Source organism: Halichoerus grypus, chromosome 2 (assembly GCF_964656455.1).
Source record: "Halichoerus grypus chromosome 2, mHalGry1.hap1.1, whole genome shotgun sequence".
In the NCBI taxonomy this organism is placed as follows: Eukaryota; Metazoa; Chordata; class Mammalia; order Carnivora; family Phocidae; genus Halichoerus; species Halichoerus grypus.
Window position 1 is genome coordinate 57,482,729 of NC_135713.1, and position 20,832 is coordinate 57,503,560.

At 48.4% G+C, this 20,832-nt stretch overlaps 1 protein-coding gene across 1 annotated transcript in view; it reads right to left on the reverse strand.

The window, feature by feature from the left end:
- The window catches only part of SLIT3 (slit guidance ligand 3), a 592,234-nt gene that overhangs the window by 114,455 nt on the left and 456,947 nt on the right, over positions 1-20,832 (reverse strand). The window contains exons 7-9 of the mRNA XM_036106743.2: positions 16,588-16,659; positions 10,515-10,678; positions 1,093-1,234 (exon numbers count right to left, since the gene is read on the reverse strand). Coding sequence (XP_035962636.2) covers positions 1,093-1,234; positions 10,515-10,678; positions 16,588-16,659 — 378 coding nt within the window. The remainder of the gene's footprint in view (positions 1-1,092; positions 1,235-10,514; positions 10,679-16,587; positions 16,660-20,832) is intronic.

Consider the following 20,832-nt stretch of genomic DNA (forward strand, 5'->3'; position numbering starts at 1 on the left):
CACAGCAAGAGAGGGAACACAAGCAGGGGGGTGGGAGAGGGAGAAGCAGGGTTCCTGCCAAGCAGGGAGCCTGATGCGGGGCTCGATCCCAGGACCCTGGGACCATGACCTGAGCTGAAGGCAGCCGCTTAACTGACTGAGCCACCCAGGTGCCCCGTCACCGTGTTTTTAATAAAGCCACCTAAAAGTGAAGGTAGAACATGAAAACACTTGTGGTCATTTAAAGAGTGATCTTGAGGTCAGTGTTGACTGACCCTCTACTCAATCCAGAATGAGAAACTGGCCATTGTCTAATGCACGGGGGGAAGAGTAGACAAGTTTGAGCTATACGGTCAACCCACTTTTAGTGGAACTTTGAACATCCGTGCACACACATGGACACACACAATCTTGTCTGTGGACCTACGGACCAAAGCTAGAGGACAAGAATCTGATCTGAAATGATGAACAGTTCAGTCTCTTGCTCACATAATGGCAGCTATGAAATGAGTTCGCCCCTTATGTATTTTCTGCCAATACTACCACCGCTGCACAGGGCACTTACCCCCGTGCCAAGGACTGTATTACGGGCTGACGTGCCGTATTGCCTTCTGTTTTCACAATCACCCATGGACAATACTATAATTATCACACTGTTATAGATGAGAGAACTAGGGATGAAAGAGAGGAATTATTCTGCCCAAAGTCGCACAGCTAGTAGATGGTAGAGCTAGAACATCATCCCAGGGCGACTCCAGGGAAGGGCCTGGCAAACACTGTAAAGGGGCAGAGAGCACATGTATCAGGCCTGGTGGGCCGTAAGTGACAACTCCTCAAGCCCGCCTTACGAGGACAGCCATAGACCATACATACACAATAGCTGTGGGTGTGTTCCAATAAAACTTTATTTACGGAAATAAGTGGTAGGCAGATTTGGACCACCGGGCCTAGTTTGCTGACTGTGCTCTGGAATCTACCACGCCTGGGAGAGCCTGGAAGGATGGCAAAGAGATTCCTGAGTGTTTTTCATAGTTAGCTCTAACACACCAGGGGATGGGCTGAGACAGAGAGGTGAACTAGCCAGGGACAGAGGGTGGCAGATGGGGCACTTACATTTCGACGATGCCCTCTGGAAGGTTGGCGGGGATCTCAGTCAAGCCCTTCCCTCGACAGTCCACGATGTTATTGCTGCAAGTGCAGGCCGAGGGGCAGGAGAGGGAGTTGGCATTGCAGGATGGAGGTTCGGAGTGGGGGCCTGTGGGGCAGGAACACAGCGGTCAGTCACGGCAGGGTCAGGAGCCGCCTGGCCTTCTGTGCCTCTTCGCCATTTCCCAGCATCACCTCCTGGAAAGCTACCTGACATTTTCACCAGCTGACATGTCCCCTCATCTGGGAGACACAGCTGCCACTGGCCAAATATTGAGCCAAGAGGAGAGATTCTGACCTTGACCTGTTTCTGGATAGTTCCACCTGCTCTGTCATCCCATCATCCTCATCTTTCAGAGAAAGGGCTGCTCGCGGAGTCAATCCCACGTGAAAATATGCCACTGGAATGCACACTGCGTACACGGGGACTACATTCTCAGCCCAATGTTTGAATGAACACCCACGTTTTTTGGCTTTTATCCGGGGATTGGATGCTGAGTATAGACACATTTTCATTCTTTACTCTAGAGGCTAAAACTCACTCCTAAAACCAAGTGGGAGGAAAAAATGTGTCAGAATTTCATTATTTGGGGCATTGATGTTGTCCAAGTGTCATTAGCAGTGACATCATCCAAGGCATTTTCAAATAGCTTGTATGTCCAGAGAACATGCAAATAAAATCTACCTCATTAGAAAAAAAGGCAAATAAGTTACCACATATTTTGGAGTCAGCTTTTAATTTTGAGGTGAGAACCGGTATGAATTTAAAGCAAAGTGGTAAAAAATCCAGGTAAATGGCATCTAAGGAGCTTATTTAGAAAGTCAAACATAGAGAAATACATATATTAGCAAACTAACTCAGAATTCAAAGGGTCACAAGAAGTAAATTCAAGGGGCGCCTGGGTGGCTCAGTCGTTAAGCGTCTGCCTTCGGCTCAGGTCACAATCCCAGGTCCTGGGATGGAGCCCCGCATTGGACTCCCTGCTCTGAGGGAAATCTGCTTCTCCCTCTCCCGCTCCCCCTGCTTGTGTTCCCTCTCTCGCTGTGTCTTTCTGTCAAATAAATAAATAAAATCTTAAAAAAAAAAAAGAAGTAAATTCAAATGTTTTCAAGACATAAAAGTTTTCATACTATCACTACTTCTTCAAAGTGAGGTAAGAATCTCAAACCTGTGGTGAGTTTTCCAAATATGGACATTGTGGCCCAAAAGGTAGACCAACCCCAAAACCTCCGCAGGACCTTATCCCACGCCTGCTAGATCTAGTTCACAGGGATTATGTCAATGTCTTTCCAGACCCCCACCCCCAGAGGAGAGGGCCACGGGCTAAGACCACGCTCAGACCAACTCTGCAGATCTCCTTGCTGCTCGGACATGGGAATTCTGGCTGGGAGCCCTTGGGTGGAGATTAAACATGAAACACAAAAACGTCTGCAGGGAAAAACTAATTTTGGTTTGGCCTCTGTTCACTGGAGAAGCTGAGTCTGGGAAGCCAGAGAGGGTCGAGCTACAGTGGTTGCATCAGAGGACCAAGGGGGCCTGCAGCGAATGCCTGTTTGGACACTGAGACTCAAAGCGGAAGTTTCCCTCTCCACACTCGACAGTCCCTGTGCCTGGGGCAGGTCCTTCCACAAGGGCTCAAAGGGACGCCAGTGGCTTGGTCTGGAACATTTACCTTGCTGGGAAGTGCTAACCCAGTGATCAAAGATTCTTATTTCCCTTGGCCTCACCTCCTCTCTCTCTCTCCCTCATACACACATCAAATATTTAAAAATATCCTCCTAGCTGGGACATTTGAGAAAATATTCTTGTCTAGGGCACAAGGACTTCAAACTCTCCAGTGTTGCACCAGCAGATCTCATGGAGACCATGAAAAATGCCAGAGAAATGATGACTTACACCAAAGTCCCCAACTGGAACATTCTCTGAGAGAAGGGATACCCACTTTGTTCCAGACCGGGAAAGTTTTCCATTTCTGAGGAAATGGCAATCCCAGAGACTCAGCCTATGGAAGCCGCAGATCAGGAATGAGAGTGCTACGGCTGTGGAGTCCCACTGCCTCAATTTGAATCCTGGTTCTGTTATTTCATCCTTATATCCCCGTGCCCCAGTTTCCCCCATCTGTGAAATGGGGGATGATGACAATACTTATTTCATAGCATGGTTTTGTTGTGAAGGCAAAGGAAGTGAACGCATGTAAAGTATTTAGAAGAATGCACGGCGCAAAGTCAGAGCTTAGTAATGTTAGTTGTTGTTATCACTACTATCAACGAGTCTGGCTCTGCCACCAATACCCCTCTGAGCTATTCTGCTACCATCTCAGTGAGTAAGGAGTTTGGACTGCATGACTCCTGAAGTCCTTTCTGGATGGAAAGGTTCATAACTCCTGGTCTTCAGAGGAACGGAAGCAGAAGGAGTAGGGCACCCAACAGCACCTGTCTGTCCTCTGCTCCACCTTGTTGCAGGTGGTCAAGAGGATCTACTGTGGGAAGAGCCCCCCCGCCACATGCAAGAGAGGCTGGGAGTGGCAGGGCTTCAGATGTCAGGGCTTTTGAAGTGCAGATCATGCTCCCCAGAGAAAAATGCCAGGCCTGGCCCTCCACATCCGGGGGCAAAGGGTACCTAACAAAGTCAGGGCGAATTGTCACACCCTGGGCACCTTCCTGTTTGGGCAATGTCAGGGGCTACACGGAAGGCTGAAGCCTTGCTCCTGTATTTCCATCCACTGAGGCAGAGGGTATCCGACGGTCGTCCTTCTTTTGACCTGTCAAAATATTACTCAGTTGGGGTGTGCCAGAAAGGGAAGTGGGGGAGAAAGACATTATAGTCAAGGGCTCATGTGGGCAATAAGAAGTTCTGCAATGGAGTTTTTCCCAAAAAGCCCCTTTTGACATCTATGCTGAAATTAAATCAGTTTCAACCAGACCCAGGTTGTAGTCTTGAACCCCTCTGGGGATGAGCTGGGTCTTTCAGAGGGTGGCTCTCGGTCTGTAGGCGGCATGTGCTACATTTCAAGGGATGTCGTCAAGGTAAAAAAAGCCTTTGAGAAAGATTCCACAACCAGGTCACTAACAACACCTTTAATTACGCAGAGAGAAACAAAGGTAATTATAGCCTCTGTCAGCATCCTGGGCTGGTGGCTCCCCAGCCAGGCATTCACACATGGTGAGGGTGTTATCTTCTTGTTGAAACAAAACACTTCAGGTTTAAGATGGGGTTGAAAGATGGGTTCATTTTCCCTGGAAACGTTCCCCTCCCATCAATGCCCGATGGACTGAGCCTACTTCCCTTTGAGCCTGTGAGTGCTGTGATGGCAGAAGTCCCTCCCCTTGGCTTTTTGTCTTTGGACAGACTGCGACTAGCATGTATATTCTACAAGGGCAGTGACCTGTTCTGTCTTATGTCCTGTTACATCCCCAGTGCCCAAAATAGGGCTGAACACAAAACATGAACTCAGTAAATATATCTTGGGTGAGTGAAAGGATGAATACATGAATGAAATTGGTCTAGAAGCCTGGCAGAGTGGGGGCTGACTGTGACCAAGCTATGGGGGGCAGGGGCAATCCTTCTAGAAGGGCCCTGAGGGGAGGCCCCCTGAGTTCTGAGGGCCCTGGGCTCTGGTTGATAGGATCAGCCATAGTGTGGAGGGACGGTGTGGCTACTGGGTGGATGGGACTTTCATGCCTGAAGCTCAGGTCTTTCTGCCAACAGCTCAGTGCCAGCAAAGGCCATCCGCCCGGTCCCCTGGGGCTGTCTCTGAGCCTCGCTCACCTGCACAGGTAAGGGTGTCCTAGGCACTCTGCTTAGCTCTGTCAGCAAATCCCTCCCTCCCAGCCTTTCCTGTCCACATATATTGAGAGTGATGGGGGTGGTGCAGGTGACAGTGGATTTCCAAGGGGGACAGAGGGAGGAAACACCCACATTTCTACCCAGGAAATTCTAGGAGTACTGTACAAGCTTGAGAGGCAGAGAGGAACGGGAACAGTGTTTTGATCGGGGTGGAAGGAGTCTCCACCCATCTTTGAAGGGAGGGGACGATCTGGGCCCTGTGTCTGCCTACGGGCACGCGCGTGCGCCTGTTGTAGGAACACGTGCCCATGGGGCCCATGAATGTTCACTGTCCCCGAGCAAGCCTGCCTGCCGCTACCACCTCCTCCTCTTCTTGGCAAAGAACGCAGCTTCAATCAGAGTGTAGTGATTCACTAGCACACGGAACCCCTGTAATCCCTGTTCAGAGATGTGTCCTGATGAACTTGGAGTGCATGTGGACTGCTTTTTGTTTTTAAATGGGTGCCCAAGCTATCCGCCCTGGGAACTCTTTCAGTGGGATGAAAATGTTGCTGCCCTGAGGTGAAAGGAAGTTCTCATCCAGAACAGGGAGACGGGGATGTGGGCCAAGTACCTGTCTGCCCTCGGGGCCTGTCTCCCCTTTCTGAATCACTACTTCAGCTCAAGAATTTCAATTTGGAACCAGAGCCACCTCTGTGCCACACAAGGAGCAAACAGAGATGTCCCACCTTCTGGTTCTCCTGACTCCCCAGACTGTGGCCTGATATCTTGAGGGACGGCAGGGCAGAACGTGGGGCAACCAAGGTGCTGGCCCTTCCCTGCTCCTCCCTGAGTATCAGGGTGCTGATTCCCAGCGGGGGCGGGGGCCCGCAATGAGCACGAGGGCAGGAGTGTATCCCCAGCTAGCCCTGTCATGGCGAAGCGCCTGTGACGGCTGGCAGGGACAGCGATCACATCATCCTTTCTCTGCTGACTGCACCACACCCCGTCCAGTCTGAGAGAGGAGGAGGAGGGATGACTGGGGAGACTGGCTCCTGCCCGGCTGCCTCCTCAACTTTGTTCTTCTATTCGGCATCACGCCAAAAGTGGACAGTCCTAACTTGTGTGCCCAAATGAATGGGGCAAAGGTCATCAAACTTCAGACCTAAAAAGGGTCACGGAGATGGTGAGAAAACCATCCCTTGGAGGGAGAGTACTTGCCCAGGGACCCAGTGGTGGCCAAACTGAGAATGACGTCATTCTCATGATAGCAGCTAAGGCTTATGGAATATTTCCTATGTGCCCAGTACTGCATCAAGTGCTTTGCACACATGATCTTACTTGGTTCTCACAAAACCCATGACGTAGGTTCTATTATTATTATTATTTCCATTATACCGATGAGGAAAGGGAAGAATAGGGAGGTCAAGCAAAGGGTTCAAGATCACGGAGCTAGTGAACAACAAAGTTCTAAAATTTGGTCCAGCGCTCTTTGTACCATCTCCTCTACCAAGAAGACACCCCAAATGCCTCTCTTTATTGCCGCGACATTGAAAACCACCAGGGCCTGGGAATCTGAGGAAGCTCAGGGGCCAAGACACAGACTGTGTAAGCTACGCTGGAGACGGGGGGACACTCTTGTTACAGCTGTGTTTATTTCTTTCTGTCTTTAAAGGGACTTCCACCCAGCAGAGTGCACAGAATTGAAAAATCCAATGGTCTTGTGAGCATGTGGAAATAAATTAATTCCAGCATTCAAATTAAGCATCCCTGTTGGCCTCTGGCCTTTCAAAAGCCAACAACAGACTGCAATGACAATGGGGTTTGAGCAATTATGATGAGAATATAAATGAACGTGATTTAAATACCAGAGGCATGATAATTTTAGGAATGGCTAAATAAACCTAATAATCTCATTCTTGCAATGTCCAATTATGGTGTTTTAATTAAAACCTCCTAAGGAGATGGGCGGCTAGTCATGGCTTACCTTAATTATCTTTATACTTAGTAACTAGTCCCAAATTAAAAAAAAAAAAAAAAGAAAAAGAAGGGGAAAGTTTCTTGTTTCCAGGGAGATATGCCTCTTTCATTTTTAATAATAAATGAGAAAGGGTTTCTTGAGAGGCTTTTAGGAGCAACTATTGTTCTAGGCATTGGGGCACCTGAAAAATGTCTGACGTGAGCCCTTCGCACTAGAAGACAAGACTGATCTTCAGGAAAGGGTATCTCACGCTAAAAGGCTATGGGCAGGTAAGTGTGAAATAGGTGGACAAACCAATGAATAAAAAGATGTTTAAATGAAAGAGATAATTGACTCAAGAGGTCAAATATTTAACTAATACCCTTGAATTACAAATTGTGACTAATAGAAACCTTTTCAGATTAAGGCACCAGAAGATTGATGCATGGAAGGTAAATCCTAGAGCTTAAACCCCAACATAAACCCTTTAGGTAAGGATGGGGAAAAAAACCAAAACTTGCAACTCACATGAGTCGAGTAATGGCCAAAATAGAACCTTTTCTCTGGTCTGTTATCATGAGCTCAATAAAGTCCCAGTCCGGTTCAGGCAACAAGTGGCAGGGACCACAGACTCTTCTAGTCCTAGGGCCCTGACCCTCCTCTTGAAAACAAGAAAGGTTTGCAGAGGAATCCTCACAGCAGTAGCTTAAGGAAACCAAGCATTCCAGTTGTATACCGTAAAAAAACATTAATAAAAAATAAAATATAGTCTCCCACCCTTTGAAAAATTCCCTGGTGTCTCCTTAGAAGAAGAAAATAAATACCTTTGATTGGAAGGGTAAGTTGACAGAGGAGATGAATTTTGTCAAAGTGTGCTGCTAGCAAATTTCTGGGTTAGCTGGAGTGATAAGGCGCCCATAGCCAGGGCTTCTGGGGAGAAGAAGCCTGGCTCCAGTTGGCTGGATTTAATTCACAGGGAGATAGCAGGGACCTGAACAGGCAGGGCCCTCCCAGGCTGAGTGAGATAAAGCTCTTTCCTGTCTCTGGAGTCATTTGTTTAGTGAATTTTTTGATATGGTTTAAGGGCTCAGGGAGGTTTTCTGATGCTTCTCTGTCAGGGGCCACTGGTGATGAAGCTACACGCAGGGACGGCTTAATTGGTACCCTATGCCTTTTTTTCTCCTGAGCAGATGACCTCTATCTTTACAGATATGTTCTTATTCCTGCCTTTCTCGACGGAAGTCCTCCTCTGGTGAGTTACTGGTGGAAGAGCTTGAACAAGGAACACTGATGGTTTCGCAGTTTACAACCAGTGGGATCAGATTCATACCAAACTGCCTCACGCAGATGCCTTGTGGGCTCTGCCATGGGTGGAGCCTGCACCCTGCATGGTAGGGGTGGGGTGGGAAATGGTCAGTGCGTGAAAACAGCCCTCCTCGTTGACCTTCTGAGTGTGCACACGCAGAGTCTTGCTCCACCCGGCTTCCTGTGGCATCCCTTTAACACAGCCTCACGAACTGCCTTTAACAGTTATTAAAGAGGTCGAAACTTCTGGAGGGGGTGCTCCTCCTGCACCCCACTAAGATGGTGGTGCTTCCTTCATCAGGGATAGTCAATTCAGCCAACCATTATATCTGACTTAGACCTTTGCAGAAAGCAGCCCCCTGCAGAGTGTTCTGTTTTTAACCCATGAAAGCCTGGACAGCATCAAAGAATCCCTTCTGCAGAGGGGTTCCCACATGCCACTCTCTTAATTTTCTACTACTTGGTGTGGGGGTGCAGATTAATAGCACATTCATGTCTGGAGTCTGTGGGCCAGATTCTTATGTCCTCAGAAAACACCTGGCTTCGTATTACAAATCATGAGGGATCACCGCAAGCCCTAGGCTTAATTGATATGAACAGGGGAGGTGATAGGGATGCTCCTATTTAACTGTTAACCCGCCTGCTAGATCTAGCCTTTTCAAAGCAGGGAGATTTGGGGCACGAGCACGTCCAAGACCTGGGAGGGTCAGCCTCACTCCCTGGGGTTTGGATCCTGACTGCGACTGGGTAAGCAAGTTGCCACTCCTTTGACGGGAAGGTGCTTTCCTGACGAAGTGGTATGTGTGTTCGTGCAGAGCATTAAGCCTGGCACCCACCTATAATGATGTGTTTTAACATTCTCTCTAATTAGTTTTTCTCACTAGCTCTTGGATGACTCCTGCACTCTATAATTATTTCTTTCACTGGCATTTATGCCGATATTGTACTCTTTGCGTAATAATTACTGTAATTATAGTCAGTATATGTGAGTTGGGTGCCTGTGTGATAAACGGTTTTATTATATGTGTTTGACAGGAAGTGATTTCTAAGTGGGCGTCTATAGGAAATTATCAAGGTACTGCTCTGAGACATGTTAAAATGTTTTTGGATAATAAATAACTTGATGAAGTAGTAACATGACAAGAGAGAGGGGCAGGGAGCGAGATGAAGTTGAATTAAAAAAAAAAAATCTTCCATATTGCTAATGCTGCCTAAGAGCAAAAGGGGGCCGGTTTGCCCTGCTGGCTGGGTTGGGGCCCTGCCGCACACGTGGGGCTCAGGCTGCCTTCAATTCTGAAAACAGCAATGATCAAGAAATGTGAGGCGTGCAGTCCCTCCCTGCCCACCCCAGCGCCGAGCTCCCTATCCTTCCTCCTTCCAGCAGGCTGACCCCCTAAGATCAGCCTTCAGAGGCCACTGAGCCCCCATTCTGGGACTGGGTTCCTGGAAATCGGGGACGCCTCTGTGAGAAACTCCTCAACTGAAAACTTTGTTTTTGAGGAAATTCAGGGATTAGCTCTACTTTGCCCCCAGAAAGAGGGAGTTGGTGGTAGTAGAGGGTGTCAATGAAAAGTAAAAACAAATAAGCAAGCTTGGAACTGAGGACTGTGTTTAAAAGCCACTACATCCTCTGGGAGAATCTTCTCGGGTCCCTCAGCCACCTCCCGTCCCTGGAGGTCTGCGTTGCCTTCCGTTCTGTGCACAGTTCTGTTTTCTGTACTACGCGGACAATCTGTGCTTCTATTACACTTCAATTACCCACAGATCAAACTCTTATGTTTGCTCAGCACATTTTGTGGGCCCACTAAACTATAATAATTAAGCTCCACTTACTAGCTCTTACCAAGTGCTGTGTATTATGCTAAGTGCTTTCTATGCATTATTTCATTTAATCCTCCCACCCATCCCTAGAGTTATGTACTATGATTTTTCCATTTTGCAGACATGTGGTAACTTGCCAAAGTCACACACTACTAAGGGGCAGAGCGAGGGTTTCCAGCCAAGCAGGCTGACCCCACCACCTCCATTAACTTGTCTCTCAACTTCTACGAGCAATTAGACAATAGGCATGTGTGTAGGAAATGCTAAACAATGTACTTAACACATGTTAAGTTTCTTAGCATCGATGGATGATGAAGCTTAACAGAAAGGGATTCATTACTTCCTTGAGCAGTTTCCTTTGCTAGATGACAAGAACTTCTTTCTCAGAACCCTTCAGGGCACCCCAGAGTCCAAGTGACTATGGAGTGCTGGGGAACATAGGAGATTCCATGCCCAGCTCTGGGCCGGGTGATGTCGGGGAGGGCTCGGCGGTGGGTGAGTCACAGTACAGACGAGAGAGGGGCCGGGCAGGCTCACCTGGGCATACGTACTCCTTCTTCTGCACATCTGCCACGTTGAAGCCCCTCAGGTGCACAGGAGCCATGCAGAGTGTGAACTGGCCAATAGTCCGCCGCTGTCGTAGCCAATCCGACAGCCAGGCCAGGTGGCAGTCACAGTACAGGTGGTTGGAGTGCAGGCGCCTGGGAGAGCGAGGGACAGAGGTAAGATGTGGTCATAGCATGGAGTGAACAGAGCAGGCCAAACCTCTGTGCCCCTTTGCCCAGCGTGATAATCCTCAGGAGCCCAGGGAAGCATTTCCCTCTGCACTCGTGAGTTACCACGGGAGCCTCAGCCCTTTTATTGCCAAACCACAAACGACTGTTATCTTCACATGCAGGGCACATCCAACGGATGCCTCCGGCGTTCTGAGCAAGTCCCCATTTCTTAATAGTAATGCCACTCTTTTTTTTTTTTCCCCCACTCAAGAAAGCCTCAGCATGTAGGAGGAGGAGAGTGACATTATTAAAGCGATGGTTCAGATTCGAGTCAAACTTCCAAAGAGGTGACTTGGTTGCAAATTTCAGTACTATAGTTAGCCTGGTCTCCAGATGGCTTGAAACAGCTCCTCAATCTCAATGCCTCAGTCTACAGTGGCACTGTGGCCAAGACCTGCCGTTGCCTTCACTCTTTCTCCTTCACTTCCTCCCTACAGTGAATGAACCCCTACAGGGAATGCTGGGGAGCTTGTATGCACTAGCCCAGGGAGCAGGGCATGCGGGGCAGTTTCCCTCTTGAAGGATGCATCTTCTCTCCACCCACCCCCCTTTAAATAAGGAGCTGCCCATCCCAGACTCCTGGAGCTCACAGCAATGTCTCCACAGCCCTCCTCTTCTTCTCAAGTTAAATTCCACCAGGTGTATTTGCTATTCTGGTTCAGGAAAGACCCCTAACCAGTTCCGGGACTCTTTGGCCTTTCCCCTCCAGTAGCTGTGATTCCAGATCAGTTTCTTGCCCCTGGGTGATTAAGAGTTGCTAGAGGGATCTGCATGTCCGACTTCTGAAAGGAATCCCATCTGGTTAAATGACTAGAATTTACTTTCCATTAATTGAGGGGCAAACTAAGGATACTTTCCATTAACGGGGCGGGGGGGGCAACCTAAGGATATCTAGGGGCTTCTACAGGTTCTTCCCCAAGGTTTCTCGATCAGGGGCTTCCACATTCCCCACAACCTTAGCTCACTGGAAGTGGTGGTAGATAAGTTGTAGTCACATCAGCTTATCACACACTTGGGTTTCTGATGCAAATTTCAAATGCCCAATCGTGGACATGCTAATCAGCCAGCAGTATCTTGGGACTTTCAAGTACTTGGTGTCAAGTTGGTTAATGCTGAGTGGGGGCCTGAAGCAGTGGCTTGGGCTACCTCCATGCCTGAAATGGAGAGCGTTGAAAGGCTCTTGACCTCACTCCACTGAGTATAAAGTCAGCATTGCTCAGCATCGGCCACGTGCGGCTACCTTGAGGGGCGTGCCGGCACAGACTTCCTGCCATGGCCTGGGTGCAAAGCTCGGGCAGGCCAGGGCCACTGGGGGCCTCGACAGCCTCAGGGGGTCCCAGATCCCATCATATCTGACCAACTAAATGAGCCCATACCCATGTAGGAGGTAATTTTTTTTTTTTCTGCTAAAAAAAGTTTGAGAAGATTTTTATGATTTTGTTTCCAAATGATTAATTTTGATGTTGTGATGTTCTTTTGGATTTCAGAGTCAATACTTTAAAGTTGAACACGTTTTTATAGGCTCCTAGGCCCAAGATACTGTGCCCATAATGGGCCCCAAGCAATTCTCCCCTTTGAGTTTCAAAGCTCAGACTCCTATGCTGCTTCCTCTTCATCCGGCACTTCAGAAAGAGGTGCCGCAGGCAGGAAAGCGTAGGGGGGCACGCTCCCAGATTAGGGAAAGGACATGAAGAAGACGAGGGAATTCCTTTTCTATCCTGGGCCTTCTTGGGAAATTTCAGCATGAGTGAAAATGATCTGTTTCCTGACCTATCAGTGAGTTGGAGAGAAAGAGACAGACAGACAGACAGGAGGAAGAGAGAAGGTGGAGGGAGAGAAAGAGAGGAAGGGGAGGGAGAGAGACAGAGAGAGAGAGAAGGATGGGGTGTTGGTTCTGTGGCCAGGAATAGACCCCTGGGTGTAAAGGCTGCCTAGGAAAATGGTGACAGTGACAAGTGACAGTCTTCGTGACAAGGTGGAGCAAAGGCAGGTTGCAGTGGTAACAGAGGCTGAGGTGCTGGGGTATTTCTGTGTGACAGGAGGGTCAGAGCCTTCTAATGAGAGTCTGGCTTCGATGAGGAAAGGTGGCTGCCTTCTCTGAAGTGACGTATGGAAGCTGAGTAAACAGGGATTCCTATGAAGCGCTGAGCATGTGCCCACAAGGTAGATCAATGTCGACAAATTCCCATCCGTTCCAATCAGGGGTAAGAGATCAGTGGAATGACAAAAGTGAGGTTTAAGTAAGTCAGATCCTTATTAAGCGGATTAATTTCTGGGAGAATGAAACTGTTGGAGGTTTTCCTTTTGGAAGATTACATTAGGTCGGTTCTTTCTTAATCCCTGCCAGCCAGCCCCAAGCTACCTTTCTTCCTTACCTTCCTACGGATGGTTCCTAACCTTTTGTCTGCCTTTGTGGGGGATTTCTCCCCTTCCAAGTGAGACCATGGGAAAGAGGTGACCAAAACTGACTTGGAAGCCACCTGAAGGCTCTTGTCAAAAGCCCAGGGCAGTGGATGGGCTCAGATCCTTCTACCCGTGACCCTCCTTGGAATTTTAGCCACCAGAAGTACTGGCAGAGTTGAGCTGGGCAGACTCTTCCAAGCATCTGCCTTTCATATCATGTTTGGGAGATCAAATTGAGTAGTATCGTCCCAAATATGAATAATGAAAGGAAAGTAATCACATTGATCAGAAAACGTGAGCCTGGGCACTGCCAGGAGTATTCCTAATCTCCGTGAGTGAGAAGAAAAATTACTATTATTATTTTTTATGTCAGTCCCCATACCATATATTATTAGTTTTTGATGTAGTGTTCCATGATTCATTGTTTGTGTATAGGTGTTTCTACACAAAGAAAAATTATTTTATTTACTTTTCATAATTTTGGTGAATTGGGATGGCAATGACCTGGGCGAAGGTGGCCTCCAGTGGCCCTTCAGCCATGTGGCTGCTCTGGTTTCCCCTTCCTTGGCTCTTCTGCTTTTGTTTCTGCTGAATGGAAGGAGCTCAAGCTCTGATGTCAAACTGCGCAAATCTGACTTTGGCTCTGTGCTTTTCCTACTTTGACTCTGGGCAGTGATTTAACTCGGGGCCTCAGTGTTATGATCTATAAAATGGGGACTATTAATGGCGCCCCCTTCCCAGGGCTGTTGTGAGGACTGAAACGATTCATGAGAAGTGCTTAGCACAGGCCCTGCACACTATTAGCCATCAAAGTAATGTCTGTGCTTATTACTGTCGCGAGGAGAATAGCCCCACGCTTCTGTCTCCTCCCAACCCACAGCCCTCCCTGTACAAGGGTACCATTTCCTACTTAGACACCAAGGCATCAAGGTGCCTAGGTGTTTCCTGCATGTATTTCCGCAATCTTTCGCTGATGGAAACACCGTATTCCATGTTGGCAAAACCACCTTCATAGAAGATAAGGTGAATGAATACAAATGCCAATTTGTAAAAGGTGCCTTTTAGCCACAGGCGCTAAATTAAATTTCCAGCAAATCCTTTTAGAGAGGGTCAGTGTTCATTTTCTATAAAATGTGGCTTTCTGAATTAAATATAAAAGCTTTCCTTTAGAAATCCCATTTATGACTTCCTTCCTCTCTCCTCTTCCCCCCTTCCCCCACCACCCGTCTCCCCCACCCCCACTTTAATTACAGCGAAGGGGGATTAGTCAGTGCAAGTCTCTGGGGAGTTCTGTACAGAGCCGTCTCTGAAATTAAACTAAAGAGAAAGTGGCAGCAGGACGGAGCAAAGAGAACAGACGAGATTGACTGATTGATCTGAACTCATCAGCTGAGTGTTCGGGACCACAGGGAAGGATGACAACAGAAATGAGGAGAAGAAACTCTTCCACCCTCCTTTCTCACCCAAGGCAGCCAAACAAGGCACCTGAGAACCAGACCCATCTCCTGCCCCGGGGCCCCATCCCAGCTTCTGTTATTGCTGTTCCTAGATGGAGAACAGCAAGAGGGGAAGCCGGAATCACAGAGGGGCAGCCACAGGAACTGGACTGCGGGTTTCTGCAGGTGAGGGTCATTTTTCTTCTACTCAACCACCCCGTCTGGGGAGATGCAGGCCTTGTGGTAGGAGGCTCGCTTTCAGCTTTCCTGGCCAGAAGCCCTGGGCACGCTCCTCTGCAGCTCATTTGTGGCTTGCCGTGGACTGTGAAGAGGTCTTTGAAGACCTCATGGTTTCTCCTTAAAACTCCATTACTGCACCAACCCACTTCAAAGGGGGAAGGCAAAGGATAGATTTTCTTGATGGAATTATGCTATCACATGAGGGATTGAAGGGAGAAATGGGGAGCAATGATGAACCCTGGACTCAGATTCTTCTTCATAGTAACTAGTATTTGTTGAGTGCATCCCATGACAGTACTGCTAGCGTACCTCATTCTTACAGCTGTGAGACAAGCATTTATGAATTCACTGTCCTTGCAGGGCAGACAGATGAAGAAACTTGCCCAGAGTAAGTGGCAGTCAGAGCTAGCCTTTACACTCAGGTCTGCTCAGGGAGCTCAGTGCTGTTTCTTTATACAGTGCCTCACTGCTCCTTGCTTCATTCCTTGCCCCCAAGGTAAGGTCACTTTCTCACTCATGCAGGGGTTCTCAAACGTTATGAGCATCAGAATCCCCCTGGGGGGCTTGTTACAACCTGAAGGCTGGCACCACCCCCAGAGATTTGGATTCCGTGGGTCTAATCTCATTCCATGATGCTGATGCTGCTGGTCCAGGGACCCAACTTTGGGAACCACTGCTCTAAGGACTTTTAAATCTCTGTGGATTCCATGTTGCTCAGGGGCCACTGATTAGCTAGCTGGTTGCTTGGAACTTTCAGTCCAGATTTCTGGATAGAGTGATGATAACAATAACAGTATCATTCATCATCTACTCCGTGCCAGGCCCTCCACATATCTCATCTCATCTAGTCCTCCCCAGCACCCCCATTGACAGAGGAGGGAACAGAGGTCCCAGAGCTAACAAAGGGCACAGCAGGCATTCCAGCCCTTTGCCTTGGCCCTACGTGTATTTAGCTGAAAGTTCTTGGGGGCTGGCTCTCCACTTCTACTGTAATGCAAACACTAATGAAGTTCCACCAACACAAGAAAACCATCCCTATGAACCCCTTTGGAAAGTCCAACAGAGTCCATTTGCAGAGAAACGTACAAAAGGCTTTCTGGTTGAGAGGAGAGGGGAACTCCCCAGGTAATAAAGGCACTGGGACTGCTCTCGGTATGGGGTGTTGTGGGGAGATTTGCTTTCTGAGTACACAGAAAGGGAAGGCTGGAGCCTACCCCAGAATTAAAGGTCAAGAACAAGTTCCTGCATTCTATCAGAATATCGTCAAGGGAGCAGGGGAGTGTGTTGGGTGTGGGCTGGGAGGATGGAGAGAAGGCGGGACTAAGGCTCCCACTCCGCCACTGGACACAGAGGGGAAAACATGACCATGGCACCATGATAGAACTGCCAATGGCAGGTGACATCAGCTCAGGAAATAGTGAGTCATTATGTCTCAGCTGTCCATGCTCTGTGACAATGTACCACTAATAAACTTTTCCATCAAGGTGGAACACACAAAGACAAATTCCCCCATCCCAGGCTAAAGAGAAATGAGTCTGTCCGCCGTGGAATGGGGGTTGAGAACCATGGATGGCCCTGTGAAGCTTCTCCCTCATCTGGGGCTCACCAGCACCTCAGTCAGTGGTGGAAGGAGGCAGGGTTTGCTCTAGGACCCACGTGCAGAGCCAGCACAACAGGTTTCACAGGTCAGAGCATGGCACACGGGGCTGAGCGTGGCAGGGAGCAGGTGGGGCAGAAGCAGGGACCTTTACTCACAGAGTTCGAATCTTCGGCATGTGGTTGAAGCTCGTGACCAGGATACGGCTAATGTTGTTGTTGTTGAGGGTGCTGTGAAGGTAGAGGGAAAAGGGAAATGGTTAACAAGGAAGTAGCATGGGTGGGGGGAGGGCAGCACCGAGATGTTTCTGGAAGTGGGGGAGGGATAGGTGCGACTGCCAAAAGGATCATAAATCAATAGCTATGGGGCAGCTGGAGACAAGGGGGCAGATCTCCAGATGGTAAGAGAATCCCTGATTCCTTTTCTTCAGGCAGCTCTTTCATCCCCTCTGCTGCCCTCTCAGTACTCACAGACCCACCTGCAGCAATGATTATCACTTCCTGAATCCTACTGTGTCCTGGGTGCCTCACTATGACATCTCTAATTCTCACAACCACCACAGTGTCCGTTATATATTACCGTCCTCATTTTTTGAGAGAAGAAAACAGATACGGGTCATTTTGGTTAGTAACACACGTCCCTGCTAGGTAGGCATTATCCTCGTACTATAGATGGGGAAGCGGAGCTCCGGAGAGGGGACAGAATTCTCCCAGGGACCCCTGGCTGCTGAGCTTGGGAGATGGGACTGGAATCTAGCACTATCTTGTTCCAATTTCCCTGCTCTGCCCATTGCCCATACTGCCGAACACACGGTGCTACATGGACAGTTTATTCTGGAAGTATGTTCTCCCTAGCTCACCCCCTCTTACCCTCCCATGGGCCCCCACTGGCCAAGGAAGAAGCCTTTCTTTGGAAGCCTTCACTGGTTAAGCAGACTTCTTTTGTCCTTAGCTCTTGGTAATCACATTACCTTTCTCTTAAAATGCCCTCCAACGTTTTCTATCCTGTGTATTACTACGGCCCCATGACCTGGTCCATATCCGATTCAAATTGAGTCTTATATACCCTACTTGTTTGATCTTGGGCAAACTATCAGCATCTCTCAACCACAGGTTCTTCATTGGCAGAAGGAGGCAGGTAACGGTACCTACCTCACGGGCTGGTAAAGGCTTAGCGTGCAGTATAAACTCAGTAATGGAGGCTACCATTTTACTGACACTGGTGGAGTCCTGTCCTGGTCATTCCTGTTTCCCCCAACCCCAACCTCCATAGAAGTGGAAATACAGCTTCATCCAGCACAGTGGCCCCCATACCCACTGCACCCAAGGGGCCTGCACAGATTCTCCACAACAGGAGGAGTCCAGTGACTACACCCCCCCTTGCCCCAGGCTATCCCTGCAACTCCCCAGGGCCTACTTAGCATTTGTTTGGCTAATAAGTCCAGAAGGAAATCTGTTTACCTAAAGACATAGAACCTAATACTTGTCCCTCCCTCCTCCCATATTTACCACACGTCCAACCATTTTAGGCACAGGGGATGGTAAAGAGGAACGCGCAGACCACGTCTGTGTGGACTGCTTCTGCCTCCTCCATACTTTACCAATGTTCCTGTGCAGACACTTGGCATTTTATGAAGTTGAAGCCACGTAGCTGTTCTGTGTCGTATGGCTTATCTTTTCTAAGAAGTGTGTGTTAACCCATCCTATCTCCCCACACCCAGGTAGCCCTCAGAATATCTCATCTGACAAGGCTGAAGAATCTGACCCTTCACTTCCTTGGCAGGAAGCTTCCTGGGTGTGGGGACTATGCGCCCCCAGTCATCCATTGGATGAGGAATGCCTCTGGGGCCAAAACGATGCCTTTGTTTCCCTATCTGTCCCAGAGTTCTAGGCTCCACACTTTGGGGGTACCTCGTTAGGGTCATTGCCTCACTACCAGACAACAATCTGACCATCTTCTTCTCTCAAAGGCAAAGAGCAAGAAGCCTTTGCAGAGAAGAGGCTTCCTTCCAAGCATGCCCGGCCACTCACATCAGGTTGAGTTCACAGCCAGCCCTAATTTGAGCTGAATACACAGTGCAGTTATATGCAGGGCTCGGCTATAACCGCATCCGGCAGGAGTCCGGCAGCAATGACTTATTAATGTATTACTACACTGATATTTAAATGTGAGCTGTAATGAGGGCTATAAAACATTTACGATAATAGCAATTATTCTAGAACCAAAATGACTAAACATGGTATTCAGACTTTCCTGATTTGCTGTGTGGGGCTGGCCAGCCCAGGGATGACAGAGGGCTGGTGACCTCTTGGATGCGAACTTCCATGGCAGCTACAGGTTTTGTTTCCCCGATAAACCCTGATTTATTTGCGCTCCAGTCTCGGTGGCTTGTGCCCATGCATGGAGTACGGTGCTCTATCTGTTGCTTGCACCCCTCAGTAGCGGGTTATCAATGGAGTTGTTGGTGGTATAACCCCCCCACGGTGGAGCAGCGCTGGGGAGCATGCGCCTGGAAGGCAGAGACCGGGTTCAGATTCTGGCTCTGTCACTTGCAGCCCGTGCAACCGTGAGTAAGTTATCTTAATCTCATTAGGTTTCCTCCCTCAACATGGAGATCATAATGGCACCAATCTCAGAGCTTTGGTGGCGATTTAATGCGATGATACTAATAATTGCCACATTAGCTGAGAGCTTACTGTGTGCCAGGCAGGCACTGGGGCTGAGGGTTCTACTTGTACCATCTCATTGCTGCAAACACTATGAGACAGGCACTTTTGTGATCACCTCCATTTCATGGATGAAGCAAGCCCGACTCCAGGAATGACACCTGGATTGGTTGTCTCCTGCTACAATAACAGATTACTAAAAATTTTTTGACTTCAAGCAACACACAGTCTGGAGGTCAGAAGTCTAACGTGGGTTCATGGGACCACGTCTCTTCTGGCGGCATCAGGAGAATGTTTCATTGTCCTTTGCTGCTTGTCCTCAGCCTGTGGTCCCTTCCTGCAGTACTCCGACCTCCTGCTTCTGTGGTCACATCTCCCACTGTTCACTGTGACCCACCTCCCTGTAATGAGGAGCCTCATGAGGACATTTAGAGCCTAACTGGATAATCCAGGATAACCTGCCCATCTCAGGATCTTTATCTTAGTTACATCTACCAAGTCCCTTTTGTCATAAAAGGTAATATTCCTAAGTTCCTGGGATGAGGATGTGGACATTTTTTTTTGGACAGAGGGGCCTTATCCAATCAACCACCATGCCCTGAAACAAAGCACACTTGTGAGCACACAGCCTGGCTCGTGCGCAACGCTCAGGAGGACTTAGCTGTTATTTTAGCTTGTGTTTCTTTAGTCTTTTATGGTTTACAATATGCTTTCGCGTTCACCTCATCTGGTATTTGTAGAACTCTGAGGTTGGGATTCTTATGCCCATCTTACAGACGAGCGATATGAGGCTACGACGCTCAGGGTAGCTCATGAGCTCCTGGATGATTCAGGAATCACTGTTCTTTCTTTAAACCACAATTTCTCCCAACTTACCCACTGCCTCCTGTTTTCAGGGCCAGTTTGTTACCCCAGCATGGATGTTCTCTGTCATGTCCACCCTGGCACCCAAAGCTAGAAAGAACTGCACAAGTGTCTCTTGTTCTATAAACTTCCTTGAAAATTAACCAACAGGAAAATAAACGGTTGGGTCTGACGATGACCCGCCACTGGATGGCTGGTCCAGACTAAGCTGTAGGGAACTCATCAGCTTGTTTTATTTACCTCCATCTCCTGGAGGGCTTCTGCCAGTTCCACAATCTAGCTTCAACCTCACTGCTCTGCTCCTTTGGAGATACTTTGAGAAAATACACTTTACCCCAAGTCACCCAGGCTGGAGGTTTTTCCCCAAATAAATGCTCCCAATTCAGCATTTTCCATCAGGTATCAAGATCAAGCTCAGGGTCAAATTAATTCTATAAGACTTCAGAACTACTCTGCGCCGCCCCCCCCACTTTTGCACCATCACAAGCAACTACATGGGCATTTCAGTATAAACCAGAAATAAAGCCATCCCCCCCTCCATGAGATTTAACAACTGAGCCACCCAGGCGCCCCCCCCCCAACTCCATGAGATTTAAAGACAGTCTGCCTACTTCCCATTTCTCTTTTGTAAAACCCTTACCTGTTATACTGTATTTATATGGAGACTAAGGGTGACCTATATACTGTGCAATCACTCTTCTGTTTTGTCATAATCAGAACATAAATGTTTAATGAAAAAGGATCATTTTCCATATTAAAATGATCCATGCCATGTGGATAATGCTACTTCTACCAATGGATCCCATTCTCTCTCTCAATTGTGAGCACTAGAAGGAGGGCATTAACCTTTTTTCCCCAGGGCACTGAGGGATT